The 27,604-nt window shown below is 47.6% G+C and overlaps 1 protein-coding gene across 3 annotated transcripts in view; it reads right to left on the bottom strand.

Annotated features, from left to right (window-relative positions):
- The window catches only part of ASTN2 (astrotactin 2), a 765,958-nt gene that overhangs the window by 145,529 nt on the left and 592,825 nt on the right, over positions 1-27,604 (bottom strand). For all 3 annotated transcript variants that reach the window (XM_080667806.1, XM_080667807.1, XM_080667808.1), the window contains one exon: positions 24,277-24,542. In XM_080667806.1, coding sequence (XP_080523932.1) covers positions 24,277-24,542 — 266 coding nt within the window. The remainder of the gene's footprint in view (positions 1-24,276; positions 24,543-27,604) is intronic.

Genomic DNA, 27,604 nt, shown 5'->3' with positions numbered 1-27,604 from the left:
GATACTTGAGATTACTTCTCTGGAGAGTGGGTTGATAGTTTTTTCCAAGAAAGTGGTTGAAGGTCTAAAATAACCTCCTAGGGCCCTAGAGAGAGAGGAAAGTGGTTGACATCCTAGCGCTGTAGGGAAACTAATTCCTAAGCCCATGCTGCCCACATGTTTGATGGGTCAGGAGGAACTGGGGTTGATGAACACAGCAAGGATTGAAGAGGACATCACTGCAATGCTTCTGCAGAGGCAGACAGAGTGGTTCCTAGTCCAGCCTAGACCTCTGGGATAGGGCCTACCTGGGCCATGACCATTCAGTCATCAGCAAGCTCTGCAGCAGTGGCTGCAGGAGATGCTGATCACTCATTGCCCTGGTAGCTATAGGAGCTGGAGAACAGGGGCTGGAGTCCCCCACCCCCCATTGCCCGGATAGTGAGGAGATGAACTGGTCATCTTGTTACACATTGATGACTGCATAATTGAGCAGCGGTGTGAGAACACATTTGGGGAGCGAAGTAGGTGATGTTCATGGCCTTAAGTTTGCTTATTCCCAAACAGAGCAGAAAGGCAGGAATGGTGACTTTAAAACATAACCCTAAATATCTTTGACATTTTTCTCATCATGAAGTAGGATCTAGGGTCCCTCCCCTTGAGTCTGGGCTCTACAATTGCTGGACCAAATAAGAGTGTTGCCACTTCCATGTCTGGGTCCAGACACTGGCAGCTTCCACATGTCTCTAGGGATGCTTGTTCTTTGAACTCAGGCACCCTGCTGTGAGGAAGTCCAGGCCACATGGAAAGGCCACATGGACATATTCCAGCCAACAGACCCAGGCGAGGTCCTAGCCAACAACCAGGTCATCTGCTGGGCATGTGAACGGGGAAGCCTTTGAGATGGCTCCAGCCATGGCCACCAGCTGGCTGCAACCACATGAGAGAGCTGAGTAAGACTGGCCCAGCTCAGTCCACTCAGTCTCCAGCATGATTAGAGAGGATACAATCATCATTGCTATTGTAATGAATTTGGGATTTGGGGGATTGCCGAGCAATAAATAACTGGAACAGCAGGTAATTCGCCTCTGAACAATCCTGAAAGATTGCTTGGAAGGGTAGCCACTGAGGAGCAGCTGGGCAAAAGGAAGTTAAGAACCTCAAGCTCATGCAGATCCCAGGAGCTGAAGGGCTCTGAAGTGCATAAGTGCATACTCATTGTCACAGGTCCCTGTCATTTCAGATCTAGAAGAGTCCTGAAAGGTGATACTGGCCTCACAACTTCGCAGGCCAAGAGGCTCAAAAAGGAGAGGGAGTTGTCTGGGTTTACACCACAAGAATCTGGCAGAAACAAACCAAGATTTTCATATCAACTAACATTCACGTCATGAGGTCTCCTGTCTTTGGATCTGGGTTTAAGCCACGAATATGCTGTGTTGTTGGACAGGAAACACACATACCAACATGTACCGAGAGTAGGCTAAGCACTTTCAAATACATTATCTCGAGAAATCCTGCCAATAGCCTTAATGACGCAGAACCTGCTGGTACCATTCCCATTTTGCAGATGTGGAAACTGAGGTTCGGAGGGCAAAAATGCCTGTTCAAAGTCACCCCGTTAAAAAGTGGGAGAACAAGAACTTGAACTCGGGTCATTAGATCCTGAGGCCCATTCTCTCAGCCACTCCCATCATGAGCTGTATTCTCACCAACCAGAGGACATTAGTAAGAGTGTTTAACCGCTCCTATAAGCCTCCCAACAACCTGCACAGCAGCAACTCTTCCTGTCTGCGGTACCCCGCACAGATAAGCAAGTGTAGGGCCAGAGAACAGAGGATACGAGCCCAGGGGCCCCCAGATACAATGCAGCAGAGCAAAATCTCTAACTCCAAGCCCAACCTTCAGCCCCTGACCTCCCTTGTCCCACCTCCCCATTTTCAGCCTCTAAGTTAGACACCCGCCCCCTCACCATTCATAAGGCCACGCACTGAAGGAATACTAACTGGCAGGGACCCATTTCCTATATGAGAAATTGTGCAGCTTAATCTATGGCTCTATAAATCACATAAACGACACCTAATTTCCCCTGTCAGAATGAACTTGGCTTTTCCAGCCATTCTCCCCTGAATGATGAGAGCCTGACAGGACAGCTTGTTAATCTGGGTGACAGGGGGAAGACATTTAGAGCCAGCCAGACCCCCCCTCTTGCCACACTTACCTCGGCTAATGAAAAAATATTAGAGAAATAAATACACAGCCCGCTGAGACGCTCGTGCGCGGGGCTCTGTCAGCTGTCTGTTTCGCAAGATGTACAGACACAAGATGATAGGGTTATACTATCCTCGGGCGAGAAGCTATTTTTCTTGTCAGTTCGCCCCGTATTTCGGCTCTCATCCATCTCATGTGGAAGATGAAGTGCTAGGTTTTAATGCGTTAACAATAACAGTGAGGGTTTTTGAGCATATATATGCCAGACACAGAGCTCAATGTTGGCCATGAAGAGGGTCGGTTCATCTCCACCGCAACACCATGAATTGCTCCTTCACCCCCTAACTCTCCCTTCACACACAGGATGAGACTGTGGCCCCGGCAAGTTTGCGGTCCTTTCCTGGGTCACACAGCCATTATTTGGAAGAGCAAAAGTCAAACGCACTTTCTTCGAATTCCAAAGCCTAAAGGCTTCACCACAAGCTAGTGTAATCCTCATAGAAAGCCTGCAAACCAGGCTGCATTGCCTCCATGCAAGCTGGAAAAAGTTAACATTTTAACAAGTTTGGGGCTCCTGTGAGCAGCTGACTTGCACCACGACAGGAACCTAGAATGACTCGGAGTTAGGATCCGAGCACAAGTCTGAGTCCAAAGGCTGGATCATCCTCTCTGCCCCCATCCTTCTCCCACAAACCGAACACAGATGGGTGTTGAGGTGCAGGGCACATTCTCAGGAGGAGACAGGTGAGCAGGTAACCTTGTTCTGGTCATTCCCAAGTCCTTCTTCTCCAGAACATTCCAAAGTGTGTCTCCAGGGACATGACTTCAAGGGGATATTAACTGATTTGAATTTAAAAAAAAACAAAACAAAACTGGGGGATGGGGTGAGGAAGGTTATCTGTGGTCAAATAAATTTGAAAAAGACCAGATCAAACAAAACCAAATAGAACTTTCAGAGCCATTCACATGCCAGTGGTCACCAGGAAGCCCAGGAAGGTAATGTCTAAAACATGGCATTTCCCAAATATGTTCTCCTTGGAATCCTCCCGACCCTCCCCACCCACCCCCAAACACACGGCATCTGGGGATCTGGCATCTGGGGAGCCTTCTCCATGCTGTGTGAGTCCAGGTTCTGGGCTGGACACAGAGCCCTCTTGCCAGCTGGGAGCCACCCGGGAAAGAGAGCTCCTCCCCCAGGTCTGTCAGTAACTGCGATGCTGGCCCGATGCTGGGACTTGGTTATCTCATCTATAAAATTAGGGTGTTGAATGCTCTTATGTCTGAGGCCCTGACCTCTGGCAACACCATGTGTGCAAGAAGTACATGGATCTCCTCCCACGGATGCGCCCTATCTGCTGCTGGATCCTCCCCAGGCAGCCAGCTCAGGTGCCTGCTCTGGCTTCCGGGCCAGACCCTGGGCCGCCCTGATCACTTGGGCCCACACAGCCTCCTGCCGCTTCTCACTGGATGCCTTTATGCTAATGTCAGGCCCCCCAAATCTCAGGCCTCTGCTTCTCCCTCCAGCATCACCTCTTGCCAATACCCTTTTCCTATTCTGTTCTCCAGCTACACTTTCTCACTTTTAGCCTTTTACATCCATTTCCTCTCCTTAGAACACTCTCCCCACACCCAATAATTTCCCAATGACTAATCCATCAACTCTCAGCTGGGAGATCACTTCCTACAGATGGCCTTCCTTAACCCTCTAAAGCTGGGGCAGCCCGGCTGGGGTGGGTCAGTGGTTGAGCATCGACCTATGGACCAGAAGGTCACAGTTTGATTCCCCATTAGGGCACATGCCTGGGTTGTGGGCTTGATCCCCACCCAGTAGGGGGCATGCAGGAGGCAGCCTATCAATGATTCTCTCTCGTCATTGATGTTTCTATTTCTCTCTCCCTTTCTCTCTGAAATAAATAAAAATATATATTTAAAGCTGGGGTAGACTCCTTCCTTTATAACACATCTCCTGCACTTTTCATGTTAATAAGCCTTATTTTACTACGTTCTATTTTATTATCCATTTCACTGCTCCTCTGTCTCTCCTAACAGACTGTGTGAGTACAAATTGAGGACGGGGCCCTGTCCACTTCGTTGACTATTAAATTCCTAGTGCCTGACATACAGTAGGGGCCCTGAAATTGATTAAGCAATTGGTCTATCATAGGTTAATTAACGTTAAGAACCTTGATTCTGTTGCATCTTTCTCTGCTCCTTCACCCTATGATGACCTTAGCATAGAGGATTTCTCCTCTGCCTGAGCCTCAGGATAATTTTGTGCTCTTGACCTCTGCATGCTCCTACCAGTTGCTAACTTTGCTCCTGAGAGCAAGCAGTCCAGGAGACCTAAGAGACAACACTCTGGACTTTAAAATCTTCAACATCCTCCAGTAAAATATGGAGGGTTTTTAAGCTTTTCATACAAAGAATCCCAAAAGTCAGCAGGGACAAATGCAACATTTCTGTGAAGTCTTTCTTAAAAATTGCATATGCCACTCCACAATAGATGTGGGTTGTTTTAATATTAAAATAATACATTTCCCCCAAAATGTTTCTCATAATGTGATACCCTGGAACTCTTGCCTTATTAATGATGTGAAGCACTTGTTAGAAATTCAGTCTCCCAGGCCAAGCTCAGACCTACTGAGCTGGAATCTAGGAGAGTGATTCTTATGTACCATTACTTTCAAGAATCTCTGATATCTCTATCCTGTGCCTTTGGGTATATCTTAGCATATCATAGTGTATCCCCCTGGATTAGGGGGACCCCAGTTTAAGAATAAAAAAAAGAACCACAGGATTTTAATAGCTATCTTCCGAGTATCAGATATAAGAGGCAGTTTGGTGGTGATATTTGAGCTAAATAACCTTGCTTTGGCCAAGGGTAGTGAGACCAAAATTAATTACTTGGCTCAAACTGGACCCATCAGATTTTCTTTTCTGGAAATTTATTTATTTTAAATATATTTTTATTGATTTCAGAGAATGAGGGAGAGGGAGAGATAGAAACACCAACGATGAGAGAGAATCATTGATTGGCTGCCTCCTATATGCCCCACAGTGGGAATCGAGCCTGAAACCCGGACATGTGCCCGGACTGGGACTCGAACCATGACTTCCCGGTTCATAGGTCGATGCTCAACCACTGAGCCACGCCGGCTGGGCTTTTCTGGAAATTTAGATTCACAGGTTCATGGGCATCTCTGAGGGCTTCAGCTGGTATGACCTACAAAGCTGGACTTGGCTAGGTGGGCTTCTCATTCTGAGCTATAGGCATGGAGCCCAGAAAAGAAGAGAGAGGGAGAAAAAAAGAGAAGGGGAGATAATGAGGAGGGAGCGGGGAGGGAGAGAGAGACCTTAAGTGTAGCAAGAAGCAGAGATGACAGGCTCCTCCAGGTTACTGCTCAGAGTGGCTCCCTACATGCCAGTAGTTCAGCTGTACTCTCTGCCCTCGAGTTACATGAGAAATCACTCCATCATGATAATAATTTTTCCTTGTTTGTTTGTTTGTTTTTGTTTAGAAAGTCTCAGTGTGTTTGTTTTTCACCACTACAAAGCTTTGACTGATACAAGTATAAACATTCTGCTTCTTAGCCTGGCCCACAGGGGCCTTCGTGTAGTGGTGCCAAACAATCTCTCCAGCTCACAGCCCAGCACCACAGGCTGCCCCAGTCCTACATACCAGCTACACTGAACCACTCGGCATGGACCAGATGGGAATCAAACTTTATGCCACTTTGTGTTTGCATGTGGTTTCCCTTGGCTTCGAATGCCTTTCCTGCATTCTGCCTTTGATCACATCGTCCTCATTCTTTAAGACCCACTACAACTGCGATCGTTTTTGGAAACCCTTTTCGAACTTCCAAGCAGAATTGAAGGCCCCCCATTGCACTTTGGGCAACACATCAGTTAAGTGAACTACAATATTTTATTGAATTATTTATTTGGATGTCCCTTCTCGCCACTGAACATGGAATTCTTTGCCTTATTGTATCATAAGGTCCTTGCACAAGGCCTGACCCAAAGTAGGTACTCCATAAATGCTTGTTACATGAATAAGCAGTAAACTCTGAAAGACAGAAGCCTGGGAGCTCTCTGGACGTCCCATCTATGTTATCCCAGTAGACCTGCTCAGTCATCGGAGCAAGAGCTTGTGCTTACATTGTTCCAAACTATCTCCAGACCATTTGTCCTGCCTGTCACTGAACTGATAGCAATTATGAAAATGATGAATAGCAAACCAATTATGAGCAATAGGAAACATCAGTTATAACTCCAGGGAGAAGACGCAGCCATATCAGTAGCCTCATCCATCTCACTGTGAATCATCTTCCCAAGGAATCTTGCCCTGTGACCTTGAACTGCCAAGGGCTTCTTAGGCTTGTACAAATCCAAGTCCTTCTGAGGATGGCTCCTCCTCTCAGAGCCTGTCTTCTACAAGGCGCCTTTCCTGGCCCTCTCAGTTCTGGGAGGGGAAACCTGGATGGAACTCACACACTTTTCCTAAAGAAAGCCTGTAGCCAAGGATCCCAGCCCCACCCAATAGACAAGACCTGTCTTTTAAGGCCTGTTGTCCTTTAAGAGATAGCAACTCCTCTCGGCTGTGGCTGCGGTCGGAACATCTGGAGGTGAGAGGCGGGTGGGAAGGTTTCAAGTGGAGGCTTTGTCCAAGATTGTGGAGCTTATGTTGCTAAATGCTAGCTCAAGTTAGTGGGGAGTTCCTGAAAGAAGGACTGCACAATTTCCCTTCTGTGGCCACTGGTGACCTCATTTTCCAGTACACCACATTTTCCCTGGGGAGGCATCAGAGGGAGGCGGTCTCCCCAGCCCGTGGGAGGTGGCAGGGAAAGAAAGGTCAGAGGACAGGAGGGGACATGCTTAGTCTAGACCAGACGGAGCTTATCTCTGCCTCTGGAAGGGAAGCCTTCAATATTGGGTTGAGGAGTGTGTGAAAAGGGATATTTCCATTTCCAGGCTCACTGAGCCACACTTCCATCATGGCATGTTGGATGCGAGAAGTCCAGATCCCTGAACCCAGCCAAGGAGACCACACATGCTGGAGGGAGGGCACAGCAGAGAGGTCCAGAGTGTGGTCTTTGGGACCACATTCCTAGATTCCAATCTTAGTGCTATCACTAAGCAAACTGACGCAAGTGACTTCAACTCTCTCTCACTTTCCACGTGTGTTGAATGGGGACATGTGAATACCCATATCAATACGAATGTTCTAAGGATAATTTATAAAGTGATTAAGATAATGCCAGGTCTGCATATGTATCCACACATATACATATACTTGATAATTAAATGACTATTGGCTAATCCCTGAACTTGGGTATTCTCTAGATGAACACAATCCGAGGTTGTATTTTTTTTTATAACTATTTATAGACAAAGGTCATTCTTGACACATCTATGCTCATAATTATTTTTAGTATTTTTAATATTTTTCCAATGGGGAAAAACCATATCCTTAGAACCAACTGTCAGAGGCAAGATTCTTTGTTTTGGGGTAAAGATGCCTTTTTTAATTTCTGTGAACTGACCACCCTTTTTGTTTTTTTAATCAGTGGATGCCTGAGGGCGAGGCAATTACTATCTATTGTTCACCTACTCTGCTTTAATCAGAAGCAAGAGCAGGAGCAGAAGAGAAAAGAAGGAACAGAAAGAGAAGGAGAGGGGAGATGAAAAGAGGGAGAAAGAGGAAACAAATTGCAGCTAATACTTATCAAGTTTTTAATCATACCAGACATTGCTAAGTGCTCTTCACACAGAGTCTATTTAACCTACCAGAAACTCTATGCTATCTTCATTGGGGCCCCGAGTAATTAAGTTATCTATATATATAAAAGGCTAAGAAACTGTTACAACCGAACGACCAGAACAACCGGCCGCTATGATGCGCACTGACCATCAGGGGGCAGACACTCAATGCAGGAGCTGCCCCCTAGTGGTCAGTGCACTCCCAAGGCCAAACTCCCCTGGCTGGCCAACCTCCTGCAGTCCTTCCCCCAACACAACCTGGCCAGCAGGCCCTGATTGTCTGATCAGGGCCAGGCCCTGGGCTGGGACGGGGAACCGGGGGTGGGTAGCAGCAAATGTGGCCCCTTTCTAAGGGGGGCCGAGGGCTGGTTCCCTCCTCTGGGCCAGTGGCCAACCTCCCATGCCCTGTCCCTCCCCGTGGCCGGCAGGCCCCGATCGGCCCATTACCCGCCTGCTGTGGTGACAGCACAATGGTGAGGGAAGGAGGAGGGAGGGAGGCAGGGAACCACACAGGGAACCACACACGGCATCGGAGTCAGGCATCCGTTCCTTCCGCACCTGGCCCGACCCTGCCAGGGCCTTTGGGCCCTGATTGACCTGGCCCTGATCGCCTCCTCTCCCGACCCTGCCAGGGCCTTTGGGCCCTGATTGACCTGGCCCTGATCGCCAACCAGGCCTAAGGACCCCACCCATGCACAAATTTCATGCACCGGGCCTCTAGTCTATATATATAAAAGCCCAAGTGATTGAATGACCAAACGACTGGTCGACCGGTAGCTATGACGTGCACTGACCACCGGGGGCAGATGCTCAACGCAGGAGCTGCCCCCTGGTGGTCAGTGCACTCCTACAGCGGGAGTGCTGCTCAGCTGACCAACCTGTCCCTGCGGCCGACCAGCCCCACAGCCACTCCCTCCCTCAGTAGTCCTGCAGGCCCAATCTCCGGAGAACAGGCCTGGCACAGACGGACCAGCACCACCAGCATGATCCCGACAGCAACCACTGGCCTCCTGAAAGTCAGCCTTGGGCACCGCGGCCACATCCCCTCCATAGATGCTCCACAAGGAAGAAACAATATAAAAGTGGCCGCCAGGTGGCTCCTGACAACAAGCGCGAACGTCAGTGGACAGATTCGGATCCGAATCCGGATCCTGGGCCGGATCCTGGGCCGGCAATTGTGTCCCACCACCCACCTGGAGGGCCAATCACATCCTGGCCTCCCCACCCCACCCGCCTTGAGATGGGTGCCAGACACAGGGCTCATGGCTGGCAAGCACCGCTGTGACTGCACAAGCCTCTCCCGACCAGGATTGACTGGGCATGAGCCTGCAGAAAGTGCAGCGAGGCCGGGATGAACGGGAGCAAGCAGCAGGCAGGAGCAGCAGGTGGCATTGGACTGCTGGTTTCAGCCCAATCCCCACAGGCCATGCAAGGGACCCCACCTGTGCATGAATTTGTGCACCAGGCCTCTAGTATCTCCATAGTATGGAGCAAAATGAGATAGTCAAGGCCTATCTGATTCTTGCACCTCTTTGCTTTACAACTTTCATCTTCTATAATATCCAGAACCATCCTAGAAAGTAGATCTTCTTATCCCTTTCTTACAGATGAGAAAATGGAGCTCAGGTAGGCTAAGTCACCTGTGCAATGCCATCCAACAGGTGAGCATACCATCTGGAATTCAAATCTGTATCTGGTTGACTCCAAAACTTGGGCCCTATAAATGACATCTCACTAAAACCCTAAAATTTCAAAATCTCACTAATAAGTCTGCTTATCTTGAATGTAACTAATAATCTTCTGAAAAAAGAAAGGTAAATAACGTATGAATAGCTATATAAATATACATAAGTATTATGTATAGCAGATCCTCGAGGAACATCATTGTGTTCAACTTCATTTCATGATAATGTTGACAAATGCCACGGAACTTTTATTTATATCAAGCAGACTATGGTAAAATTGGTTTCATGATACATCGTTTCATTTAATGACACAGAACCTACTGATGACGTTAAGTGAGGATTTACTATACATCAATATACCTACCAATAGGTATATACCTATATCTCCATTTTCTCCAACTCCATTCAAAATGAGTATCAACACCTAGGGGAGAAGTACGATGGAGGGATGGAAAGGGCCTCATGGATGTGTACTTGCCTACCTCCAAGCAGCTCCCATGTTTCCACTTCCTGTACCTCATTATCTGAAGGGAAGCAATAATTTCTGGGAAAATTTCGGGCTAGGCAAGCTAAGGTTGGAGAGGCCAAGTCCAGGCTCCCTTAAGAGTGGATACTCCCAGAAAAGGGTTGAAGAAAGCGTTTCGGATTGAGTTTAGAGAAGGTCTTTGTTGACTTTTGAGACAAGAGCTCCAATTAGATGGTGGAACAGAACCCAGCTTCCAAGGGGCTGCAAAATGACTCGGTGGTGAGAATAGAACAAGAAGTTTTACTTTGGAGGGAAGGTGAACAGGAAGATAGTGAAAGGAAGGAATCCAAGAAAGGCTACTTGCCCATGTCACAGTGTACAAAAAGGAGCCAATGATGGGGTCATCGCTATCACTTGCCTGTTGAGACCACAGACTACAAAAACCAGGAAATCATGTGTTAAATTCTGCCTCCACAACTACTGGCTACGTGACAAGGATACAAGATTTCTCCTTCTCCATTTCAGTTTCCTGTAACCACGCAAAAGTTATGTTATGAATACCTACTATGTGCACTGAATACAGAAGCCATTGTGATCCAGACAAATCCAAAAGTCTGGAAGAAGAGACTTAGAGTCCACCTTTAATTCTGTGGGCAGGTGAAGCAGTGGCTGCGCACGCTACCTTCTTGCTTCGTAAGTCACACATCATTAAGGAGAACACAGACATACTAGGGTTCTTTCAGACTGGGAGAAGCAGGAGGGCTGGGATGAGAAGCAGACTGAGTTAAGAATCAGACTCATGAGATGAAAACCTAATGAAGGGACTGGGGATGTTTACCAGGAGAAAAGTCCAACCAAGTACAACCTAATGTACTTTCAAGTTCCTGAAAGACTTAGAACCAGGAGAGAGGACTAACTTTTATTGAGCTGTTGCTATGCACCAAGCATTGTTACTAATTGGAGTTCTTGTTCATGGACTGTCTTAGTTAATTTACAAAACAATTACAGCACTAGCCAGTGTGGCTCAGTGGATAGAGTGTTGGCCTACACACCAGAAGCTTGCGGGTTTGATTTCTGGTCAAGAGCACTGATCTCAGTTGCGGGTTCCCTCTCTGGGGGCATGCAGGAGGCAACCAGTCAATGTGTCTCTGTCATATCAATGTTTCTTTCTCTCTCTCTCCCACTCCCTTCCTCCCTTCTACTCTCTCTGAAAAGCAATGGAAAAAATATCCACAGGTGAGGATTAAAAAAAATCCAGAAAATAGACATTATTAATCCAATTTTACTGATGAGGAAACAGAGACTGAAAAACTTAAATAATGCACCCAAAAGCACAGAGAAATGTGGCAAACCTTATATCTCATTTCTCAGATTTCAAAACACATGGTCTATCCACAAATCAACAGGTAAGACTATCTCATTATAGTGTTGATGGATGGAACTAGACACAAAAAGAGTAGGAAATGTATAGGGAAATATATGACTCAGGATAAAAGCTGGATGCTCTAGTAGTGAGAGGACAGGCTGCCTAGGGGTCACTGAGCAAGCCGTTAGTTGGGAGTATTCAAACACAGGCTCTTACAAAGAGTGGTAAAGAAGAATTGTTAATTTGGAGAACACAGTGAAGGTATTGAGGATTTTCCTTTTGTCCTTACCTTTCAGAAATACAAGCTTTTGCTTTTACACGTAAATTTACAGAATATTTGAGGTGAGAACGGGTGATGCAAACTTGGTGTGAGTTGATCACTGTTGAAACTAGAAGGTGGTAGGTACATGGTAGGTTCATTACAGTATTTTCTTTACCTTTGTACATGTCATACTTTTCTACACTAAGTTTTTTGGGGGGTTTGGGTAGCAGGAGATCCAGGGAGTTAATGAAAGAGTAATATACAAATTGACCATCACTTTAACACACAAGATGGCTGCCCCCATGTGGTCAAAGATGGCTGTTCCCATGTGGACACAAGATGGCCGCCACAAGATGGCCGGCAGGGGAGGGCAGTTGTGGGCAATCAGGCCAGCAGGGGAGGGCAGTTGGGAGGGACCAGGCCTGCAGAGGAGGGCAGTTAGGGGCGATCAGGCCAGCAGGGGAGGGCAGTTAGGGGTGACGGGGCCGGCAGGTGGGGGCAGTTGGGGGGGACCAGGCCTGCAGGGGAGGGCAGTTGGGGGGGGGCAGGCCTGCAGGAGATGGCAGTTAGGGGCAACCAGGCCAGCAGGGGAGGACAATTAGGGGTGACCAGGCCTGTAGGGGAAGACAGTTAGGGGCAACCAGGCTAGCAAGGGAGGGCAGTTATGGGTTACCGGGCCGGCAGCAGAGGGCAGTTGGGGGCTACCAGGCCTGCAGGAGAGGGAAATAGGGGCAACCAGGCTGGCAGGGGAGGGCACTTAGGGGTGACCAGGCCAGCAGGGGAGGGCAGTTAGGGGCAATCGGGCCGGCAGGGGAGCAGTTAGGTGTCAATCAGGCTGGCAGGGGAGTGGTTAGGGGGTGATCAGGCTGGCAGGCAGAAGTGGTTAGGGGCAATCAGGCAGGCAGGCAGGCAGTTGGGAGCCAGCAGTCCTGGATTTTGACAGGGATTGGGCCTAAATGGGCAGTCAGACATCCCTCAAGGGGTCCCATATTGGAGAGGGTGCTGGCTGGGCTAAGGGACAACCCCCTGTGCACGAATTTCGTGCACCGGGCCTCTAGTATATATATATTTGTTGAATGTCTATTATGCATCAGGCATTCTACTAAAAGCTGTTGATACAATGCTGAGCAAACGTTTGTCCAGACCCTGGTCCAATGGAGTTTACCTCTAATGAATAGGAAAATATTTTTATCTAATATAAGGAAGGCTATTCTAAAAGTGAAGGAACCAGGATGCTTAGGAGTCGCGGAACAAGTTGTTACTAGACTCTTCAACACAGGCCCCATAACCCTTGCATGTGTGGTAGAAAGAATTAAGAAATAGATGAGAGTTTGACTAGATACCTGTATAATGCCTGCATTCCCGAGTTTACCAGCTCTTTCTTCCTCATAGGCACTGATGTCATCATTAATGAAAATAACAAGATGTGGAGGAGGAGACAGACATTAATTAAGCAATTATACAATATAAAAGCATATTAGAAACTATAATGACTGCTATGGAAGAAAGATAAAAAGATTCAAGGAACTAAGTAAACAAGCACACAGGGGGTTCTTATCAAATCTGGAAGCCTCAGCAATTTGGTAGATGAGCAGCAACTAACTCCGTGGACAGAAGTGAGTGGAGGAGGGAAGCACATTCCAACATAGGGAACAGCATGTGCAAAGGCTCTTGGGAACGATGAAAGTCATTGTTTCCGGAGACTGGAAGGTCACTGTGACTAGAGCACAGGAAGCCAGGAGGGTAGGGGAACAAGGTGAGTTTTAAGGAGTCTTGTCGGTCATTGTAGACACCTTGATCTTGATGCTAAGAGCAATGGGAAGTCAGTTAAAGATTTTAATCGGGAAAGTGATGTGAACAAGTTTTAGTTTGGAAAATATCATTCTGGCTACAAGGAAGAGACTGAATTAGACAGGCAAGGTTCATTGTTAGCCAGTCAGGAGGCTCCTGCAATAGTCCAGGTAAGACTTGAACCAGACTGGGTAAAGGTGACCATATTTGAGAAATCATTAAGAAGAGAAATCTAGAGGATTTGTTAATGGGTTGACATGCTCAGGGTTTAGGTGCAGACGGGGAGAAATGAGGGCTATCAAAGATGTCTTATTGTTTCCAGAATTATAAGAACTGAGAAAGAAAACACTATCAAAAGATAGAGAAAGTCATTTATGACAGATGAGGAAAAGCCATTACATTTCCATTGGGTGAGGGAACCAACCCATGAATGAGGGTGAGTCAGTGCAGAGAGCAGGAAATAGTTGACTTTTTCAAAAGTTGTGGCCATCACGTGAAGGCATGAAGACAGTAGACGGGGAAGGCAATATATTGCAGTGATAGTGTTAATAGTACACATTAGCTCAGCCAGTTGTGGCTCAGTGGTTGAATGTCGACCTATGAACCAGGAGGTCATGGTTCAATTCCCTGTCAGGGCACATGCATAGGTTGCAGGCTTGATCCCCAGTGGAGGGCATGAATGGAGGCAGCCAATCAATGATTCTCTCTTATCATTGATGTTTCTCGCTCTCTTTCTCTCCCTCTCCCTTCCTGTCTGAAATTAATAAAAAATATATTTTAAAAAAATAGTACACATTAGACCTCCATTTATTACACTTCATTTACAAATGTAGCTAGTCGAGAGAGAGTGTAGCAAAGTGAGAAGAAGATCAGGTGTCCAAGCCACACCCTGGCTCCACCAGTTACTAACAGTAGGACCTTGGGGCATGGCGATCTAACATCTCTGTGCCTCCCTTTTCCAAATGGGAAAAGAAAGATAACGACAGAACTTACCACGTGGGGTTGATGAGAGGAATCAGTGAGCTATGTGCATAAAGGGCTTGAGCAGAGCTCCTGGCACAACCGACATGTTCAGTAAATGGCTGTTATTTTTAAAAGCACATGGGAAAGACATCCTGCCGTCCTCTTCTTTATTACATTTGCTAACTGAATTCCATGTCCCATGTGGTGGGAAAACAACCACCACAACAACCAAAAAAAAAAAAAAAAAAAAAACCACACAAAAAAAACACAACACACCCTAATGCTCTAATCTCTGACAGGCAAAAATGTTTGCCTTTGCTAAGCCTGAACGTCTTGTCTATCTTACTGAATCTGGTAGTCTTCTGGTCTCACGAGATTGCTACGTTTTCCAGTTCTGCAAGTAGGCAAGCCAAGCGTTAAGTTCCTCTGTTGTAATTGACCGTGAGCATGTTGAGTAATGTGTGGATTACTTCCCCCTCTTCCCTTTGATCTCCCCTCTTGCCCAGGATTGCCTGACAGTCTGGTTCCTGACCAGGTCACCTCCTCAGAATGCACGGGAGACGAAGAGCAAGTGGCCCACAACAGCAGAGGGGATTTTCGCCAGATAACAGGAAGGACTTGACTTTCTTTATCCCTAAGCAAGGAGCTGCCTGAAGGAATTCCAGAAGGAGGACAGAGAGAGATGTATGAACCCTGAATTTGGGGTCGTGGTTCTCCTGCTCAGGGTACATCACACTCACCTGGGACCCTTGTGACGATGGGGACTCCAGACTCACCCCCCAGAGAAACAGAATCAGGAAGAGGAAGCCAAGAATCTGTTCCCATCCAGGAGATTCTGATGGACTTGGAGACACTCTGAGACCAGGTTTCCACACCCCGCTAGGAACTCCTCACCCCCTTATTCTGCTTTACTTCCCTCACCCCTTCACTTTCTAATACACTCTATCATTCACTATTCTGATGGTTTATGTCTCCCACACATACTCCAGTCCAAATTAAGTGTCCAGACGGTAGAAATATACGTCCATTTTGCTCCCTCGTGTATCCCAAACGGCCAGAACAGGGCCTGGCCCCTAGGAGACCCTCGGTAATTATTTGTTACAATGATTTGAACTGAGCCTCCCAGCCATCTCATACATGGACTTCTGAAGTGGACACCCCAGCTAACTGGCCCCTGTACGTATTTTCATGTTTCACGACATATGAGTCAACAACATTTAGAAAAATGTGCTGATGCCATGTATCTTTCTTCCTGTAAAAAAGAATTTACAAGAATGTATAATGCTGTAAAAACTTTCTGACAATGGAGATCCAAAGACCCTTTAAAATCAGAGATCTGAAGACCCCAAAGGAGTAACCTTTGCCATAAAGCAGCTCTGGCCCCTGGAATTCACCCTTCCACTGTCGCTGTGGTTATTAGCCTAAAACTCACTCTGGTCATGTCTTTCCCTTGGCTCCTAATCTTGGAGGACTCCTTATAGCACAGCACCCAAACCCCTCAGCACAGCATTCAAACTTGCCCACAGTTCAGCCTCCTGCTTACCACTCCTCCAGTTTCAGCTCTCCCAAATCTTTCAGACCTATCACAAGAGTGAGAAACGCATAAGCTTTAGACACTGACATCTGGGTCTGAATTCTGACCCCACAGGTCAGTAGCTGTGTGACCTCAGATAAATTATGTATCTCTTTAAAGCCTTCGGTTTTTGCTTTTGAACTGGTGAAACGGGCCTAACTGTGCATACTTCAAATGTGTGGTAGCAGGATGGAGTGAGGGGACATATATTAATATGCACAAAGCACTTTACAATGCTAGGGCTATAGATGGCACTCAGTAGCTGTTGGGTTTTTGTATCATTTCACTCATAAACAAAACAAACAAACAAACAAAAAACACTTCAGATGCAGACAACAGAACGGTTACCAGAGGGAAGGGTAGTGGCGGTAGGGTGAAGAGGGTAAAGGAGGTCAAATACAAGGTGACGGAAGGAGACTAGACCTCAGGTGGTGAGCACACAATAGAGTGTACAGGTGTTGTGCTATAAAGTTGTACACCTGACATTTATACAATGTTATTAACCAATGTTGCCCCAATATATTTGACAATAAGACTTTTTAAAATAGTTGTTGGGTTTTTAGTCTTCTCTAGGGTTGGCACGTAGTATTTGACATGCTTTCTTTCCCCTTCTTGTCTAATACACCTAGACCAAGGTTTAGCAAATATTTCTGTCAAGGACTTCCCAAGGAGGGGGGGAACCTTTTTTCTGCCACGGGCCATTTGGATATTTAGAACCTCATTTGCAGCCATACAAAATTACCAACTTAAAAATTAGCCTGCTATATTTGGTCAAACATTTAATTACTCAGCCCTAATGCCTTGGCAGGGCCAGGCCAAATGATGTTGTGGGCCTTATACAGCCCACGGGCCAGATGTCCCCCACCCCTGACTTAGTGAACATTTGGGGCTCTGTGCATCACACGTCGCAGGAATGCGGCCGTGGATGACATGCAAAGAGGTGAGTGTGGCCACGTGTGGACATTTTCTTTATGAGAACAGGTGGACTGTACAGGCGGGGGGCTCCTAGACTAGCCCTGGAGTTTTACAGACCTGGGTGTAAGCTCCTCCGAGCCTCAGTCTCCCCATCTATTACACAGGGACAGTCGGACTTCCCTCCTAAGTTGCCCAATGACGAAATGAGATAAAGCAGTAAAGCCCTCGGCACAGCTTTCACAGATGATTTGAATCTGACAGTATTATTTCAGCAGCAGCCGACTTGCCTCAAGCTACTCCACTCTCTGCCCACATCCACCTGCCCTGCCCCGCCCCAAGAACCATGGCCAGATCCTCCCTTTCAGAGTTTCCTTCTCCCTCTTTTCTAACGCTGTTGGAACGCCTATTGTGTTATTTGAAAATAAATGGTGCGTTAATGCAGCAGATGCAAGTAATTAAAGTTACTCCTGTGGCTCTTCTGCCTCCTCCACCCCACCACGGGCTCCTTGAAGGCACGATTGATGTCTTCCTCCCTCTGTATCACATCTCCTAGCCCGGTCCCCGGCACGGTAACGGCGGTGATGGCGAGGGTGGCTGTGATAACCATAGTGGCGGTGGTGGTACTAATAACGGGATGGGTGTTGGGGGGCACGATTTTGGCTGTTCATTTCTCTTCAAAGGGCAATCCTTGGAATTCTCTTCTCAGTCTGGGCCAAGAAGTGTAAATAGAGAAAACAAGAGTTTCTGGCCGAGAGGGAGGCTCTGCTGGAAGGTCCGACAACCACAACAAGACCAAAATTGCACGTGGCTCTCCCTGGGGCAGAAGGAAAAAAGAGAGAGAGGAAAACACACAGCTCCCACTATTGGAAGTCGGGGAGGGGACCCGGGCCCTGGGAAAGAATGATTCTGATCTACAGGTATTTCACAGTCTTCAGAACCATAGCCAACAGGCTCCTGATTTTTCTACACGAGAGCCCTGTGCGGCAGTTAGCACCACCCGCTTCACAATGGGCAAACTGAGTCTCAGAGAGATGGCATTTCTGAGGTCGGAAGCCACGCCTGACCACTCCGATTTCAGTACTGGCTACATAACCTGGAGCAAGTCTCCTCATCTCTAGGTCTCAGTGTTCCTGCGTGTCAAGGAAAGAGGTCAATCTGGAGAATAAACAGGATATAGCGTTAATATCCCTCTCCACTCATAAATGCTGTGAGCTTGGGATAGGGGACAAGATGTGCATACTGTTGCCTTCCCGATATTAACTTAAGGAGTTAAACTGGGACTATCTCTAGATGGAAAATGTGTCGCAGGTCCCAGGATGCCTCTTCCAATCTCAAAATATTTTCCTTATTTTCAGGGTAGAGGTTAGATCTGAATATCACAAGGCCAGAGGGGAATGTGGGTAAAGTTAACCAGTGCTTATCATACAGATAAAGGCACAGAGACCCAAATAGTGGAAGCATCCATGTCTAATGTCATGTAAAAACCAAGGACAGAGCTTGGTCAGTATGGCTTAGTGGTTGAGCATTGACCTATGAATCAAGAGGTCACGGTTCAATTCCCGGTCAGGGCACATGCCCAGGTTGCAGGCTCAATTCCTGGTAGGGGGCATGAAGGAGGCAGCCGATCGATGATTCTCCCTCATTTTGATGTTTCTCTCTCTCTCTCTCTCTCTCTCTCCCTCTCCCTTCCTCTCTAAAATCCATTTAAAAAATTTTTTCAAGGAGCCTGGGTGTCCCAGGTGTCTCTGATTCCAGGTTTCAGGTGTCCCAATTCTCTAGCTCGGCGGATGGCAAACTCATTAGTCAACAGAGCCAAATATCAACAGTACAACGATTGAAACTTCTTTTGAGAGCTGAAAACCGACTTCGCATGGGCCACGAAGTTTCAATCGCACTGTACATGCGTGCCTGCACGTGGTATTTTGTGGAAGAGCCACACTCAAGGGGCCAAAGAGCCGCATGTGGCTCGCGAGCCACAGTTTGCCGACCACTGCTCTAACTCTTCCAAAGAGAACATTTAACCCCAAGATGGGTAGGGACAGATGGTTAAGAGTGACTACTTCCTACACGTGAGTAAAAGTAAGTCACCCAGGCAGTTGATGGCAGAGATAGAATTCAAATCCAGCTCCGCCTGGCTCTTCCCCAGGACACTGTTCTATCTCCCCACCTCGGAGTCTCCTCCTCTTCTTCACCCAAAGGCTAAATTACCAGGCACACGAAGTCTTGTACATCAAGTACTAGTTATGCTTGGCCAAGCTCTGCGGCTTTGGGCTCTGCGTGGGTCAGTGAACACGTGAGGGAGGAGATTTACATATTAATCAAACTCTCCATCACAAAGCCATTTCCCTGCTTTGCTTGTTCTAAACCACAGCGTGAAGCAGAATGATGGGTTCTTGTCCAGCTGGGGCAGAAGGCACGCTCTATGCCCAGTGGTCCCCAGGCTATCGGAGCACACCCTGGCCCTGGTCCAGATGCAGAGGCCAGAACTGCCCCAGAGATCTCAGGCCAGTCACACCCCCTTCCTGACGCTCCTGACTGCGTTCTGGAATGGGACAGGGAGCTGCCTCGGCACCTCCCATAACCCAAGGCATCGGGTGCTCTCCCATAGAAGAGTGGTTCCATCCTGCTTTGGAAGGTCTACAGGAGGAGGAAGTCGCTCTACTCGAGTTTAACTCCACCTGCGGTGTTCCTTACCCACAGAGCATGTGTTCCAGAAGTGTTTATAAAGCAGGAAACGCTCCGAAACTCCCTCCATGTGTGAGCTGCCCTTTCAGGCTCATGGGTGACTTCTCCCATTCAAAACCCAGGTCCCGCCCTACTTGTCCTGTCCCTAGCCCTTTGGGCATCTGCAACATTATCAAGTACCACCTAGAAGAGAAGGTCCCAAAGGAAGCAAAGGTAAAGGAAGGGGCCAGTTTAGACACACAGTATTTCTCATCATTATAGAAAAAGGCTGCCTGTTACGTGCTATGAGCCAGGCAGGCACTACATGGTCATTATCTCCTGTGAATCCCATGACGTAGAAATTGTGAGACCCCATTTTACAGATGTGGAAACTGAGGTTTGGAGAGATCAGTCAGCATCGTCCGGGACTGCGGGATTAAGGCAGGATTCCAAGCCAACCTGGGCGGAGGGCAGCAACTCTACTGTGTGATTCTACTTAGACGAAGTCCCTTGCAGGGAGCCCAGAAAGAAGTTCATTCCTCCTGGCAGTATTTTGTTTTCAGGTGGGGAAAGAAAGGCCCAGAAAGAACAAGGATGGCCCTAAACGGTTTTGCTCAGTGGTTAGAGTGTTGGCCTGCGGACTCAAGGGCCCCAGGTTTGATTCCGGTCAAGGGCATGTACCTTGGTTGCAGACACATACCCAGTAGGGAGTGTGCAGGAGGCAGCTGATCGATGTTTCTCTCTCATCGATGTTTCTAACTCTCTATCCATCTCCCTTCCTCTCTGTAAAAAAATCAATAAAATATATTAAAAAAAAAAGAAAGAAAGAACAAGGATGTACCCAGCCTTGCAAGGCCTCAGTGTCAGAGTCCCGGTCTTTTTGTGTTTTATGCATATGGCCTCTGCCGCCCACTGAACAGAAAGGCGGAAAGATGGAGAAACCACGAGAGAAGGAGCGATGGGGACTTGGGAAGAGGAAGAAAAACAAGTGATGGAGACAATGAGAACTGCTGCTTTCTCATCATGCTGGCCGGCCTCCCTCCGTGCCCATAGTCCCTCCTCCAGGATCGTTTCCAGACCTGCGATGGGGCAGTCCTACCCACTCCCACCGAAGCCTGGCTCCCTGGGAATGCCCAACCACCACAGCCCCCAGGCTGCCAAGAAACTTAAACAGGCCTGTCTTGGGGTTCAAGGGTGGGGGCGAAGAAATGGGAGCCTCGGAGGAAGCCAGCTCTAATCAACCAGCTCTAACATTTCTGTGCGGGGATGACAAAGAGGAGCAGCACTGGGAGCTGAGAATCGGCACCCATGCTCTCTGCCGGAACCCCTCCATGGCTCCCCACCACCAGGGACCAAACTCCTTGCCACCCCAGCCCTCACAGCTCTGCCTGGCCTGGTCCTGCCGCCTCCCCTCAGCATTGCCCGTGGGGCTGCCCCTCGGCCTCGGTCTCTGCCACACCGGTGGTCACTCAGTTCCCCAGGGGAAGGGGCCGCCTTTGCTCCTTCTTCAGGCCTTCACAGGAGCTGGGTCTTCCACCGAGCACGTGCTCAGCCTTCGCCCCTCCCCCAAACGCAGTCCACCACACTTCATGCACCTGGCCCCCGATTCAGTGTCACTTCCTTCGGGAAGCCTTCCCCCAGGGCCCTGGACTTCTCTTGGTACTCAGTACAGTCTGACTTTGCTTATTAATAGCTGTCTTCTCCAAAAGTTTGTAAACCCCATGCAGATAAAAACCATGTCTGCTGGTCATACTCCTCACTTCTCAGGGTATGACAGTGTACTTGGCATACAGCAGGTGCTCAAAAACACAGAGTTAACGAATCCATGGCTAGTGCTCCAAGGGCTCGAGTTCTGTAAGGAGAACAGTGACATCTAGTGGCCACTTTCACACCCTCCTGAATGGGCCTCAGGAAGACCTCCCTGAAGGTCCAGAGTTGACTATTGTAAGGGACGCTGGCGCAGGATTCAGAAATGAGGTCATCAGACTCCTAAGCAAAGAAGAACGGAACTACCACTCCTCTGCTACCGTGCATGTGCCAAGAACACGTCGCAAAAGTCCCTGGACCTAGCTGGTATTGTGCCACTTCTAGATGCGGAGGGCGGGGTGGCCCAGGATGACAGTCCTGGGGGCAAGCTCACAGAGCAGTACATGGGACTGATAATAGCCGCACGCACCGTGGTAGCCATGTACGGGGAGATCAGCCACCCACTGCTCACTGACATAACACTGGTCAGACCCACCTTGGTCTTCACTGGAAGCTTCAACAGCATGCCCACAGTGGACTCCTGCCCTGAAGCTAGAGGTGGGGAGACAGATGCGTGCCTGCCTGTTCTGGTGTAGTTACTTTGGGGACCTCTGATGCACAGAATTAGATCATTTGCGATGCTTGGTTCATGACTCAAGCTCATTGTTGCACGACACCTGGTCAGGCTTCATGAGACATGCAGTTGGTGCCAGTCAGTTAGCTAGTTTTAATTCTCTAATGAACTCCCACGAATCCACCACTCACTACGCCAGCTGGGGACCTGACTAGGTAAGTGTAATGAATGCTCCCTCATGCCATCCCCCTGCCTCCCCGACTCAAGGCGACCATCACCCTGAATCCTATGCTCACCATTTCCTTGACTCCATTTCTAAATGGTTTATTGCATCTGTATTTATTCCTAAAAGGTAGTATATTAGGGGTGTGTGTGTGTGTGTGTTTAAATAAAATAATAGAAAGGGTATCATGCTATTTAAAATGTATCTTTAAAACTTGCTTTCTTTATTTAATATTATGTTCACTCATGTCATACTGTCACCACAGTTCATTCATTTGGGCCGTTGTGAAGTATTCTATTGCATGCATATTCCACACCTTAACTCCATCCCGTGGATGGCCATCTGGATTCTCTCCAGAGGGCTCCTTCCGCCACACAATTCTAACCCTATCAGCCTCCTGCTGATCGTGTATCTTCAGCATCGCAATGCCCACCAGATAGGGTTCAAAGCCCATGACCCAGCTTACAAGGTCCTAAATGACCAGACTCCTCCTTACCCCTCTGGCCTCATCTCCACTCTCCTTGCATATCCTAGACTATCATTGGGAATTTCTTTCCATCTTTGTGCAGACCATGCTCTTTTCTGCCTCGGGCTGTCTACCTGATACTCTCCCTCCTTCTTGTTCTCATCCCTTCTTAGTCCTCAGAAGCCCTCACCACCCTCTGGCACTTTCTCAGCTCATTGGGGTGCTATGGGAGGGGCGTGTAAATCATCGCATCCTACTGGACTTGGTCAGGGGTCTACCAGATTGTCTCCTCTGGACGCCCAGAGCTGTAAAGGACTTTCTGTAGAGAGGAGTGGGGACCAAGTAGAGATGCTTTATCCACCTTCCTCCTCCTCACTGAAAGAGTGGCATCACTATTCCTGCTTTTATGGATCGGGGCTTCTGAAGACTGCATGTGAAAACAGGGTGCCATGAACACGAGTTTGCACACCAGTGAACCAAATCATGCATATGGTCCCCTCCAGCCCTGGCATGCTGTAATTGAAAGTGAGAGACGCAGAAAGAGGAAAAAGAGGAGATGTCATTTCACAATAAAGCGTATCATCTCTGGAGCAAACCAACTTTCAGCAAATCACTGAACATCGTTGAGGTTTCCTCAGTTGTAAAGCAGGTATGACATTAAAAGGAACCATATGCAATTGCCCCTTTCACAAACAAAAGATTGTCAAATGTCTGCACTTTCTTTTGAAGCCACCCAATATTTATAAGAAAAGTAGAGCTTTGAAGGGTGAATTGAATAAGGTAACCCAAGGACAGTGCTGAGGCAGATACCACGAGTTTTTCACCAGACCCATATCTCCTCCTAGAAGCACAGATGGAAAACATGTCCCTGTCTCACTGCACACAGGTGTGCCCAGGGCTGAGTTCTAGCCACTGGAATGGGAGCTGAAAGGACAGGTGCCATGCTCAGCCTTGACCCACTTCAGCTGCTCATGGCATCCCCCAGGTTCTTTCCTTCTCTACCTCAACTGTGGATGGAGCACAGGACAAAACAGGCTGGATCCCTGAAGTGCATCTCAGAATAAAGCTATGTGTCGAAAAAAATAATTGAGCCCCAGCCAGTTTGGCTCAGTGGCTAGAGCGTCGGCCTGTGGACTGACGGGTCCCGGGTTTGATTTCGGTCAAGGGCACGTATCTAGGTTGCAGGCTTGATCCTGGCCTTGGTCCGCGCGAGAGCAGGAGGCTACTGATCGATGTGTGTCTCTCACATCAATGTTTCTCTCTCTCTTGGTCTCTCCCCCTCCCTTCCACTCTATCTAAAAATCAATGGGAAAATACCCTTGGGTGAGGATTAACAAAAAATTGAAGAAAAAAAATATATATTTGGTACTGACTTTGCACAAACAAGGAATAACCTATATTGTATTAAGCCAGTGAGATTTGAGGGGTTGTCAGTGATAGCAGTTGGTGTTATCAGCTGTATATGTACTAATAAATGCTAGTCATGATGATGAAGATGGTGGTCGTGGTGGTGGTGATGATGGTGGTGATGATAGTGGTGACAATGACAACAATCCCGACAGACCAAGGGCCCACAGGGCAGGAGTAGAGGGTTGGTACTTAGACTTAACTTAGTGCCGGGGGCTGGGGGCTTACCTCCTTGGTGCCGTTGTCTTGGATGAGGGTGTAAAGTGGTACCACACGGTTGATTTCTAGCAGCACCGGTGTGGGGCTCAGCTGCTCCTTGCCTGGTCGGCGGCAAAGGTGGCAGGTAGAGGGACAGCGGCCTTTCTCCTCACAGCGGATCTCCACACCTGAGATGAGGTGGTCATCTGACAGCATCTGGGCCGTCAGCAGACCTGAGAGGTAGGTGATGAAGGGCATGGACTTGAGCTCTTTCTTGCTGCCCAGCTCCGTGGTCTCTGGAGAGGGAGAGAGAGATTCAGCATTGTTCAAAAGGTCAGACTCCTGAACCCACCATGAGTCTGATGCGCTAAGGACCTGTGTCAACAGGAAAGGAAAAGAGATGACAGAGTGGTTTGTGCATGATGCTTTGCTAAGAGCACTGGCCAGATGGTTCAGAGTGGAGCCTTGCTCTACCATTTACATTAAATATCTCCCCTTCTCTCTTGGGACCTCACTTTCTACATATTTAAAGATGGCAGGTTGGACTAGAGGGTTCTCCAAGGACCTTGCAAAATGTGAATATTCAAAGATTTTGTTTTCCCAACCAGAAATTCTTTTCTTCAACTGTCTATTTACAGAATTTCTACCTTTCTTTTTTAAAAAAATATATCTTACTGATTTCAGAGAGGAAGGAAGAGGGAGAGATAGAAACATCAATGATGACAGAGGATCATCGATTGGCTGCCTCCTGCACGCCCCAGACTGGAGATGGAGCCCGCAACTCAGGCATGTGCCCTGACCTGGAATCGAACTGTGGCCTCCTAGTTCATAGGCCAATGCCCAAACATTGAACAATGCCACCGGGCAAGAATGTCTACCTTTCTTTCATGAACTATCTCCAGTCCTATATTTTTCATGAATTCCATGGAGCAGGGGAAACACACGCTTTGAAGTCAAGTCAATTTCCACTTAAATCTCAATTCCACTTGATAATAGCAATGCAACCTTGGAAAAATCTCCCAACCTCCAAGAGCCTACAGTAACTAACTCCATAAAGGGGGCTGATAACACCAATGGAAACAGTTCTGAGTGATACATGTGATAGGAGGAGGTGGCCCTGTCTGAAAAAGACATCCTTTCCCCTTTCTTTCTGTGTTCATCTGTTCCCTGGTTCAAACTCTTTTCCCTCCTTCTCCATGCGCACGCTGAGATCTGATTCATGCCTGCTCCATTCCGTGCTGTCTCTCTTCATCCTACAAAAAGTATCTCCCATTTCTGTGCCTTTGCTCACCCTGTCCTATGTTTCCCATCTTCCTCTCCAAATTTCTACCACCCATCCATGCTCCACTCCAATGTGACCCTCTTCAGGAAGTCTCTCCTCCTTGCCTCTTCTCTGAACAACTATTTCCACTTGCAAGACCTTATCTTGTTAAGCTCATTGTCTCATCCCATTTTCTGCTGACCTCTCCAACCATAGTATCAGGTCTCGGGGACCAGGGACCATTCCTGTCCCCGCCTCTTTGGGGCCTAGCACGGTGCTAAGGATGCACTTGAGACTTAATCAAAGAGGAAGACTATAGAACTCAGAATGGCTAGAATGACATTCATGACCAAGTCTAAAGACTCCAAAATTCTCCCGAGGAATTCTAGGGATTCCAGGAAGCATCTCAGCAGCTACCTGAAGAGGACAAGAGGAAAACCAAGCAGGCAGAAGAACTCCAAACCCACATCTCAAATTCAAATAGAGCAGTTCCACTTTTATCTGTTTTACAGACTGATTTCATAGGAGAGAGGGGTCAGTGGTTACATCAAAAAGCTTGAAGGAGCAAAATGTTATGTACAAACCAGAGGGTTCCACTTATATTGCAGACTACGCATAGGATATCTTCAGTGCACAGTCTGAGTGGCAAAACAGGGAGTGGGGGGAGGCTGTACTAAGTGGCGGAACTTGCCACAGATGGCAGCTTCTTCCAAGCCTGGTAAAGTCAAGGCAAGCTCCTGCCTCAGTGGAACTACAGGCCCTGGGCCCCAATGTCTGGCAGGGAAAGAAGGGTTGTCTCCTGCTCTTGCTCTGGGCCTGCAGTGACAAGCAGCTGAACTGGAAATGGGCTTACCAGTTGGAAATACAAATAAATGCAGCCTTCATTCATTACTCTCTGGGCCCTCAGGCCTGGGATCTGGGCTCCACCTTTTCTGTCTGGCTGTCAGTAAATGCTTCTGAGCCTCAGATCAAAGGCTCTGGGGGAGGAAGGCAAGACGTATTCCAGCTCACCAGTCCTTCAGAGGGATTAAAGATGGGTAGTTACCGAGATAAACAAAACAAAGATGTGAAGGAGACATCTCGGAAGCTGGGGAGATGGAGACAATCTTGCATACAGACACATCCAATGAAGGTGATGACTTTTGGAAGTGCAGGTCATAGGGACAGTTTTGGAGAAAAAATGACTTCAAACTTGGGAGAAAATAACCATTCAGGAGGGAAGGGGAGGGGTATTAGAGCTGCAAGGACATTAGGGAGCCATTAGCATACACTCTGACCCAGAGGTCAGTAAACGATGGCCCATGGGTCAAATCCAGCCCCTCTGCCTGTCATTGCAAATAAAGTTTTATTGGAACACAGAAGCCCTCATTCTTTTTATTGTGTACGGTTACAATGGCAGAATTTAGTAGCTGCAACAAGGACTCCGCGGCCCACAAAGCCTAAAATATTTACTTCCTGATCCTTTGCCGAAAAAGTCTGGAAACCTCTGCTCTAGCCTTAGGTTATCAATCGGGAAACTGAGTCTCAGAGAGAGCTCCACCTATAGTCAAACAGGAATGTGGAAGAATGATGGATTAAAGTAAAACCTTCAGAATTAATTAGACCATCAGTACACTTGGATTACGCCTTTCCAAGGAGAATAAAGTAGGACATCTTTTCTCCAGAAGACATCTTTCAAAAACTAGTGAAAAGCACACCTTTGGAGAAACACTAATTGAATACAGCATTCCCATTTTAAACAAGAGGCAATGGTGTCCCAAGGAAGGAAAACGACTTTGTCAAGTCACACGGTGAGTTAGTAATTCTTTCAGCACGTGGCCCCGGTCTGTCTGATAATCAATAAAACACTTCAACCATTGTTTTTATGTCTTATTTTATGTATTTTTTTTTAAATTTTTTATTGATGTTAGAGAAAGAGAGAAACATCAATTTGTTATTCCACTTATTTATGCATTCATTGGTTGATTCTTGTATGTGCCCTGACTGGGGATCAAACCCACAACCTTGGCACATGAGGTTGATGCTCTAACCAACTGAGCTACCAAGCCAGGGCTTATCTCTTGTTATAAAAATGCAGATGGCCTGCCCCTCCTAGCA

This window comes from Plecotus auritus (genome assembly GCF_963455305.1).
Source record: "Plecotus auritus genome assembly, chromosome: 5".
Classification (NCBI taxonomy): domain Eukaryota; kingdom Metazoa; phylum Chordata; class Mammalia; order Chiroptera; family Vespertilionidae; genus Plecotus; species Plecotus auritus.
The sequence above is the reverse complement of the archived record's forward strand: the minus strand, read 5'-3'. Positions and strand labels throughout refer to the sequence as shown.